The 9563-nt window shown below is 42.7% G+C and overlaps 2 protein-coding genes and 2 pseudogenes across 2 annotated transcripts in view; all 4 read left to right on the forward strand.

Moving 5' to 3' along the window:
• The window catches only part of LOC104499975 (UDP-glucuronosyltransferase 1-8-like), a gene marked incomplete at its 5' end in the record, with an annotated part of 4618 nt that extends 4303 nt beyond the window's left edge, over positions 1–315 (forward strand). The window contains one exon of the mRNA XM_010143559.1: positions 208–315. Coding sequence (XP_010141861.1) covers positions 208–315 — 108 coding nt within the window. The remainder of the gene's footprint in view (positions 1–207) is intronic.
• Positions 316–1679: 1364 nt separating this feature from the next.
• Positions 1680–2579, forward strand: LOC104499976 (UDP-glucuronosyltransferase 1-6-like). Its single transcript, XM_010143560.1, has 3 exons — positions 1680–2274; positions 2354–2469; positions 2568–2579. Exons 1-3 carry the CDS (start codon positions 1728–1730, stop codon positions 2577–2579), a joined length of 675 nt encoding a protein of 224 aa, XP_010141862.1. The 5' UTR covers positions 1680–1727.
• Positions 2580–4463: 1884 nt separating this feature from the next.
• Positions 4464–5372, forward strand: LOC104499977 (annotated as a pseudogene).
• A 2696-nt stretch (positions 5373–8068) lies between these two features.
• Positions 8069–8962, forward strand: LOC104499978 (annotated as a pseudogene).
• Positions 8963–9563: the final 601 nt, after the last annotated feature.

Below are 9563 nucleotides of genomic sequence, written 5' to 3' on the forward strand. Positions count from 1 at the left end.
TGATTTATCTTTTTTACCTCTTATTTATCTTTTTGTTTTTTTTTTAATGCTGTCCTTCCTGTTGCTGCCTCACCTTCTCCACAAGTTTTGCTCTGATGGAAATTAGGGACTCTGTGGAGTCCCTAAGAAAGTGTAGCCATACTAGCCAGACTTGTTCTCTAAGAGACACTTGAAGATGAACTTTGTATTTGTATTGTCTGCTTCCAGCTGGGTAATTTTGCCATTGAAAATGATATCCAAGTGCAGAACAAAAAACACACCAAGCAGCAAGTTCCAAATGGATTTGGTCAGTTTCTGACACAGCAGTTGCAATAAACTCTTTATCTCCAAATCTTCAGCATTTAATCAGAATTATTTGTAAATCTGTTTAGTCTCACACTCTCAGTTTGTGCCTTACAAACTGCCTCCCCACCTCTCAGTCTCCCATATTTGGACCTCTCTAGAAATCAGTTCTCCATGTTTGAAGGCTGTTCCTCCATCTCAGCATGGCTGTGTGGAGCTACGCAGAGCAGTGCTAGCACCCTTTGGGTGTCTACTGAGGCAAAGCCCATTGCCTAAAGGCCGTCAGGGTTTGTTTCTCCATACCAGTGATGCTGGAGATCTCACCACCACTTCTAAAAGGAAGGAGAAACTTTGTGCTGCTGATAGTTTTGCATCAGCTCTTTTCTTCACAAGGATCTCTTCTGTAGCACCATCCAAAAGACTTTGGTCTAGCATTGCTTTTACCGGGAGAAAGACAAAACATTCCTATTCATATTTCCCTATCCATGAAAAGAGGAGAGCTCAGAAGCCTGGTTTGCTTGTTGGGGTTTTCCATGTTTTATCATGGATTATCAGGTTTCCATGCATTATCAGTGGGATTAGTAAAAGATATCATAACTCCTGCTAAAGTTTGCCTTGCTCACGATAGATAACAATGGTTTTCAGGGCACTGAGCAAAGACCAAGGCTCCTTCTTTGTGCCCCACAAGATCTGTACTGGCCTCCTTTCCCTTCACTTGCCCTGAACCCATCATTTAGTTTGTTGGTTTGTTTTTTTTTTGTCTAGTACCAAGCCAAACAGGATTGTTCTTCTCCTCCTTTGGGATTGCATGGTACATCCTGGTAGCTGTGATATATTCCATGAAGGTTTGACTGCTTCCAGAAGGTAGAAGTTTTAACATCAGCATTTAACATTTAACCTCCTGGTTAGGTGTTCTCAGTTAGGCTGGTCCCTAAAAGAAGTGGTGTTGCCATTTCCATTCCTTCTGCTGGGTGTATTTTAAAGGTTGTCTTTTGAAAGCACACCCAGGCTTATTTTCTCACTGGGTACTTACCAAGCCAATGGTATTAGCCACAATTATTATCCCAAGATGACATCCCTGATCTTAGTTTCATGAAGGATCATGAAGGAAAGTGCTGATATACTTCCAAGCTTAATAATTAACAAAAAGTACAAAGGGGAACATCTTTTTTTCATTAACTATGTGTTCCCTTTCTCTGGAAGTTAAATATTTACTTCTGCAGTCAACAGGTTCCCTGAAAAGTTAACACTTGCATGCACCTTCCTATAAAGGACTGTGTCGGATGCCTCCAGAGCAGAACTCTCTGGTTTCCACTGAAATGGCTCCTCAGTTTCAGCATTTTTACCAACGTACTGGGATATTTCTTCTCCTGACATCATCTTTAATCTTTGCTGAAGGTGGAGAGATCCTAGTGCTACCTCAGGATGGAAGCCACTGGCTCAGCATGTGCCCAGTAGTGGAAAAACTCCAGCAAAAAGGACATGAAGTTGTTGTGGTTGTACCGTCAACAAGTTTGTATTTGAAGCCAAGGGAGTCTCAGAATTATACGGTGAAAGTATATCCCCTACCTTCTGGAGAGGAACATTTAGCTGTTACATTCAAGTCATTCATTAATGCGCATTTTGTGGAACAATCTGTTTTGAATATTATTATTACAATGTATCAAAGCGTGATAGAGATTTCCAGGTTGTTTTATATCAACTGTAAGAGCCTTTTGCACAACGAAGACATGATGCAGTATTTCAGAAAAAGCAAATTTGATGTGGTTTTCATGGATCCAATTATGATGTGTGGAGTGATAATCGCTGAGTATCTTTCAGTTCCTTCTGTCTACTTTTTGCGGGGATTTCCTTGCAATATGGATTATGAAGATACCCAGTGCCCAAACCCTCCTTCCTATGTCCCCAGACTCTTCACAGATAATTCAGATAGCATGACATTTGCTCGGCATGTGAAGAATGTGCTGGTCCATATGCTGGAGTTGGTTTACTGTCAGCCTTTATTTGTTCAGTTTGAAGATCTTGCACATGAAATTACTTAAAAGAAATTGACAGCTACCGACCTTCTAAGCCATGGATGTTTGGCTAATGAGATATGATTTTGTGTTTGAGTTCCCAAGACCAGTGATGCCAGACATGGTTTTTATTGGAGGGATACACTGTGATCAGAAGAAAAAACTGTCTCAGGTATAAAATTTTATTTTGTTTTTATTGAAAAGGCAAGAACAGAAATGTTTAAGCATCCTAACGTCAAAACCTGGCTGACAATACCTTGTTATTTTCAGATAGAAAGCTAATGAGAAATCCTGCATTGTGCAGTTTTCAAGTTTTCACAATTGCAAATTGTGAGTACTCTTGATAGAGTCATATAGAAGAAAGCCCTAATATCCTCCCCTTTTGTCTAGATAAGCATGTTTAATTCTTGTGTTGTGACAGCCAATCCTCTTACCAGAATAGTCTCTAGTGCCACTCTACCTCATTATATACGTTCGAATGAAGGAAAAGGAGTAGCAGTTGCTCACAAGGGGTCTTTCAAAAGGGCATGGAGTCAGGAGTGGGCAAGATTGCTGATCAGATATTAAAGACCCAAGCATATGTCTGTAAATGCCCCACATGGGACATGCATGACTGTCTGTCATCTGTCATTCTGGCTTGAATGCTTCTCGTGTTCATTTGACAGCCTTTTCAGAAGTTAGGAGCAACAGGTCTCTTTCTGTGCATCACCTTCTCCCAAGCCATTTGAAAACTCCCATGAAGTTAATCCTGTGTCATAAACTACTGATAGGGGACAGTGTGGGTGACAGAGGTAGCTGCTTTTTTCGGAGGGCAGGATCTCCATAAGGTCAAAGATTTCCCACCAGGTTTGAAAATCAGCATGCAGACACTGCACGTGACAGAATGCTCCATCGGTGATCTAGGGCCCTGAATGCCCTAAAGGAGCACCTGCCCATCCACCTACTTTATAAACTTTTATGGTGAGAAGTTATCACCATCAGTTAAAAACTCAGCAATTTACAGCCTAGAAGGATCTGGACCCACAGATTTGATGAACTCTTTCAGTCATGAACTGAACTGGCACTGGCCATGAACTTGTGAGATCATGAATTTGAAATGCTGTTGGTTTATGCTGTCTGAGGTACAACGGTGAACTGCTGTTTTGCAACTTGGTTTTATACCCTATAGGATAAAGGTTACACGGAAGTTATGTGTAGAGATGAGGAAGGATTTTCTGCTGGCTGCTTATCTTCAAAGAAATGCATGTTTGCGTCAATGAAAAAAGTAATTCATTTTTCCTTGATGTACCAACTGGATTTGGTTATTAAAAAAAAAAAAACCAAAACCCAAAATCCAAGTACTTTTAACACTGATTTCTCGTATTTAAGTTACATTTCATTGTACAACTTGCCTCAGCTTCATTAGAAAAGAAAATACTTATAAACAACCCCCTCCCCCCAAATTACTACACTCTGTGACAACTTTTTCAGCCTTCAGTGGCATAGAGATCTCCAACACTCAACGAAAAGAGTCACTTAAATGTGTTCTTTGTGGACTGCCGTGTGCGGTCAGCAGGGTTTCAGTCCAGCCACTCTTTGTAAACATTTCTGTCATGGATTCCCAAGCACCTCAGAGCATGTTGTCACTAAATGTCAGCCAAGGTTGCTGGGTTGCTGATGGTAAGAAGTATCTCGAGGCTATGGGAAGGAGAAGAGAAGAATGAGTTATTGAGCTCTAGTCTCACAGAACCACAGATTGACAGAACAGTAGGGGTTGGAAGGGACCTCTGGGGATCCAATCCATTGCTAAAGCAGGGTCACCTAGAGCAGGGTGCCCAGGATGGCGTCCAGGTGGGTTTGGAATCTCTCCAGAGAAGGAGACTCCACAATCCCTCTGGGCAGCCTGTGCCATCCTGTTCTCAGCTTGGGCAAGCCAAGTGTATAATAGACATGCCTTTCACATACAAACCTCAGCTCAATCTTTTATAATCATTAATCTCCTGCCACGGCTCCGTTGCGTGCAAACCTGTGAACACCTGAAATATGAGACAAGTCAAAAGGGCAGCGGTATTGTTCAGAAAGCATTGCCAAGTGCTGTGTTTGCATAGGTGGAGCATAGCTACAAAAACTTGCAAACCACCCCTGGCCTCTCCTGTGTATGGGTTCCTGTCTGTTCAACTCCACAACATGCTGGTAGCACTGCTTCTCCCCTTCTTGTGCTGCCTGAGTCCTGCCACTGCTGGGAAACTGCTGGTGATCCCGATGGCGGGCAGCCACTGGCTCAGTATGCAGGAAGTGCTGACTGAGCTGAGCAAGAGAGGTCATGAAGTAGTGGTTATCGCACCAGAGAGCAAAATGCTGAGAGATTCCTCAGGGATATACGAAATGAAAACGTATCCCGTGCCTTTCAAAAAGGAAGAAATGGAAGAACTTATACAGTCACTTAGTGCAGCCTGTTTTAGTGAAGAGCCTTTCTTGACAAGATTTTTGAAAACTTGGAATAATTTCCGAAAGACCTCTGACATGTTTCAAGTTTCCTGCAGTTCTTTGCTGTACAACAAAGAGATGATGAAATACATTGAAGAAAGTAAATTTGATGCCATCTTTACAGATCCTATGACACCTTGTGGACAGATAATTGCTTTGCACTTTTCTATCCCTAGTGTTTTCTTCTTGCGGGGCATCCCGTGCGCTATGGATGTTCATGCTGCTCAGAGTCCAGACCCACCATCCTATGTCCCACGGATGTTTTCACTCAATACAGATCATATGGCATTCTCGCAGAGAGTGAAGAATGTCCTGATTACCATTTCAGAGTCTTTCACCTGCAGTATGGTCTTTTCTCCATTTGAAAGCCTGGCCTCAGAGTTTCTCCAAAAGCCAATGACAGTTACGCAGCTTTTAAGTCATGGATCCATTTGGTTGAAGAGAATTGACTTTGTCTTTGAGTATCCCACGCCTGTAATGCCCAATATGATCTTCATTGGAGGCATAAACTGCGGACAGAAGAAACCATTATCTCAGGTCAGTGACTGGCCGGGAAAGGTAAAACAAGGGAGGAGTTCTGGCAGTCAGACACCTGCAAGATCCAAGTGAGGTTGAATAGTGAATTTGATATGGACATTTCTTACCTGATGACATAATTTAGGTTAATGCTTTCTGTATAGCAAATCCACAAGAAAAACAGACCAGAAGAATATGATGTGATTCCACCTCCTTTCCTTGGGTTCTGCCCAACATGGGGATCTTGTTCAGTGAGGGGATCACATGCTATGTTGTGTTTAATAACAGATGTAATCAGGTATGCAAACACCATCCCACCTAGGAATTCATGCAAAAACGGCAAGTGAATTATAACAGCTTTTCCAAAAATTCTCTGCCTCACATAAGAGGCAATAGAATATTTCAAGAGCATTTCTTCAAGAAAAGTAACTCACTGGGTTATGTGCAATAGCATCACATGCTTTTTGCTGTAACAGCAGTCTTGTGTTTGAGTCGAAGGCTCAAAAACGTATTTTGTGGTGAAAGTTTTGTTCTAATGCCACAAACAACTAGACGGCTGAATTCTTAACTGCAGTTATAGATGTCCAGTTTGGATAGGGAAATGTTGATGGGTGGGTGGTTGGGCATCTGTGGTCTAAAAAGTACTTGATAAAGGCATGCAGGTGATGTATGGTGGCTTGCTGGCACTCATGATGAGTTAACGTGTTGCTGCATGTGATGTAGATTCTGGCTTGCTTGTGCTGTGGGTAGAATAGCCTCATGTGAAGTCAGAGATTAAGTGGAAAAGGAGATATAGGAGGAGACAGCTCTCCTCAGCAGATGATGATTCTGTAGTTAGTGTCATCCAGCTGTTTCAGCAATGAATCACATCGTTTCCTAGAAAGGATTAGGTGGTCTGATTTCACTTAAAGATAAACGGACTCTCCTCTATTGTTCCCTTGACTTCTTTCACTTGCCAGCCTTCCCGGAGTCTTAGGGAATGGACTCCTTCTGCCTATCATCTCTCTTCCCCCAAGTTAATAGGCCTTTGTGAACATGGATGGGTGAAGTTTCACAAAGAAATAGAATAGCATTTTACAAGCCTGGCACGTCTTCCCAGAACCCACAACCTTATGTGCCCTCAGGCTTTGCTTTACTCCTCCCGGCCCTTCACCTGATGCTGCCCATTCAAAGTGTTCTTTATTTCTGTTGAGCTCTGCTTGTTCCTATCTTGCTTTTTCACTAAAGTCTCTTTCAAACTGCCTGGCCACACCCGCCCTCCCGCCCGGCCACGTTTATCAGGGTAGTGCTTTTCCCTATCTGTTCTGTTCATCAGAGCTGCTTAATGGCTCCTCAGGGACAAGCCCAGCAGATCCTCTGGGAAAGCAGCATTCTGCCTGCAGGCGAGGCCGTGTGGCAGGTTCAGATCAGACTTTCCTCTGAAGGCAAAGCTCACCCTCACTCTCATCTTGCTCAGGGGCTAAAGATCATAGTCCAGCAGCAATATTTATTGCAGAAATACTGGTTCTTCAGTCCCGATTTCTTGCTGTCTTCTGACTATGCCTCTGCATCACGCAGTTACATCTAACAGCAAAATCAAATCCTGCAGGTTGACAACTTTATCACAAGTTTATCACTTGTTAAGCACTGTTCAGATATGGTATCTTACTGTTAGTTTTCCATCTGAACTAACAGCAACACCTCTTATCACTTAAAATCAATTCCTGGCTTGAAACAAGAGGGCTGGTACTGGCTACTTCAGTCCAGGCTTTCCTGTATTTAATTAGGTCCAAGAGGAACTCAGTGGCTTTTCCTTCCTATTGCTCCTGAAAAAAGAAAATGGTCAAGAGAGGCACAGAGAGATGGGTCAGGGTGAGAACAAAAAAGCGTTGTACATGACAGCACGGATTCAGTGGTTTTCCTTTGCTGATACAAGCTTCTGCTGCAGTGATGTGTGTTGTAATAAATTTGTACCTGGTGTTGTACTTAGCCCCAGTGCTGAGATGTGTGTAGAATCACAGAATCGTTTAAGGTTGAAAAAGACTTTTGAGTTCACAAATCACTGCCAGATCACCACTAAACCATGTCCCTCACCACCACATCGTCTTTTAAACCCCTCCAGGGATGGGGACTCCACCACTGCCCTGGGCAGCCTGAGCCAGGGCTTTATAACCCTTTTGGGGAAGAAATTTTTCCTCATGTCCAACCTAAACTTCCCCTAGTGCAACTTGAGGCTGTTTCCTCTCATCCTGTCACTTGTTCCTTGGCAGACTGACCCCCACCTCACTACAACCTCCTTTCATGTAAATCACCGAGACTGCTCCTTAGGATCTGCGCAGATACCGTGCTGTATGGAGGCATAATTTTATAATTTTAAACACAAACTCAACAAGCATTTTGGAACAGCTGTAAAATCCTTATCAAAAAGGAAAAAGCAAGGAAAGCAATAAAGCATTTTACTACCTTCTTTCAGCAAGCCCAATTACTTCCAAGTGCCAGCACTATTCAAAGACTCAGGATTTTGGTTTTGCAAAGACTAATTTTATTTTCAGTCTTACATCAATCAGCACAGGCAATGAGTCAGAAGGGACCCATCCTAAGGGAGGCTCATATACCAAACCCAGTTCTGCCCAAGGTGATTTATTATGTTCCTTAAAGATTCATCAATGCCTTGAATGGGTACTGGTGACTGGTTTTGCTGGAAAAGCTGGATCATTAAGGAGGAATGCGAGAATCTGGCAGAGGGGCTGTGGATCTACTCAAAATCGGTCAGCTCAGGGCAGATGAACAGCCTTTGGATTTCTAAGAACATGGCTCGTGTAAGTAAATACAGTAACTTAGTTTCTGCAGGGGTTTTGGTTCTCCTGTCTCTATTTTGCTTGGCTGATGGTGGAAAGCTGCTTGCGGTGCCAATGGATGGGAGTCACTGGCTCAGCATGCGCTCACTGCTAGGGGCCCTCAGCCAGAAAGAGCACAAAATTGTTGTTGTCGCACCAGAAGTAAACTTGAATGTGAAGGCATCTGAATATTACACTCTCAAAACATATCCAGTGCCTTTCACGAGGGAAGAACTGGGAGCAAGAATGCATTCATTTGCAAATGACCTTTTTGAGAGAAGACCTTTCCTTCAACGAATCACTGCGCTTTATGAAAAAGTTCAAGTCATCTCTGATCTCTACAGCTCCTCCTGTAGCAGTTTACTGCACAATAAGGATCTGATGCAATATCTTGAAGGGAGTATATTTGATGCTGTTCTCACGGATCCTATTGTGCCATGTGGACAAATACTGGCTCTGCATCTCTCTGTTCCATCTGTTTTCTTTTTACGGGGACTCCCCTGCAGTTTTGATCTGCAAGCTACCCAGTGTCCGGACCCCCCTTCCTACGTCCCAAGAACATTTACAGACAACTCAGACCACATGACGTTTATCCAGCGTGTGGAAAACTTTTTTCTCAAGTCATCAGAATCTTTTCTTTGCAATTTTGCCTATTTGCCATTTGAACGTCTGGCCTCAGATGTTCTCCACAGACCAGTAACAATGAAGGAGCTTTTAAGCTGTGGATCCATTTGGCTTAAAAGAATGGATTTTGTTTTTGAGTATCCCATGCCAGTGATGCCCAACATAATTTTTATTGGAGGTATAAACTGTGGAAAGGAAAAGCCATTATCTCAGGTCAGTGATTTCCTTGATAAAACGTATTAATATCTGAAAGGAGAATGCTGTTTGCAAATGCTCTGTGTGCATGTAAACATGAGTTTGGGGGATTTACACGTGCGGTAAAGTATATACTGTAAAGAAGAGGTGAAAATCGGTAAAAAACTGGGTTGATTTTGATTTTCTCTGACTCCCGCAGGCACTCTTCTATAGCTTTAGCAGGATCTAAGTCTTTTTACTTATACAATTGTTTTCTTTGGGCAGAGTGGAAGTAGTTCATCACTGCACTCTGCCTAACAAGGCACACACCCACCAGTGAGTGTGATCCATGTATTAGCAGGCAGGTCTGCTGCTTACGTTTACCTTATCAGTATTAGTACCTGAAACTCTTTGTTATACTGTCACAACTGATTTTTAAAAACAATTAATCTTTTCGGTTAATAGAACCATCCTTCCATAATTTAGCGGTAAACTGTCATAAGGCATCGGTTGGCAGGTAGCGTTCTGGTTGCTCTGTCAGTCTAGGCTTATCCTTTTCCTGCATGGATTCCTTACACAATTTTCTGCAAACCTGCTGGTAGTTTTTGTGGCTGCTGGCCAGCACTGAGCCATCTGCAGCAGCTTATGCTGCCTTCTGAAAAGTTTCCCT

Source organism: Buceros rhinoceros, unplaced genomic scaffold (genome assembly GCF_000710305.1).
Source record: "Buceros rhinoceros silvestris isolate BGI_N320 unplaced genomic scaffold, ASM71030v1 scaffold3749, whole genome shotgun sequence".
NCBI classification, from domain to species: domain Eukaryota; kingdom Metazoa; phylum Chordata; class Aves; order Bucerotiformes; family Bucerotidae; genus Buceros; species Buceros rhinoceros.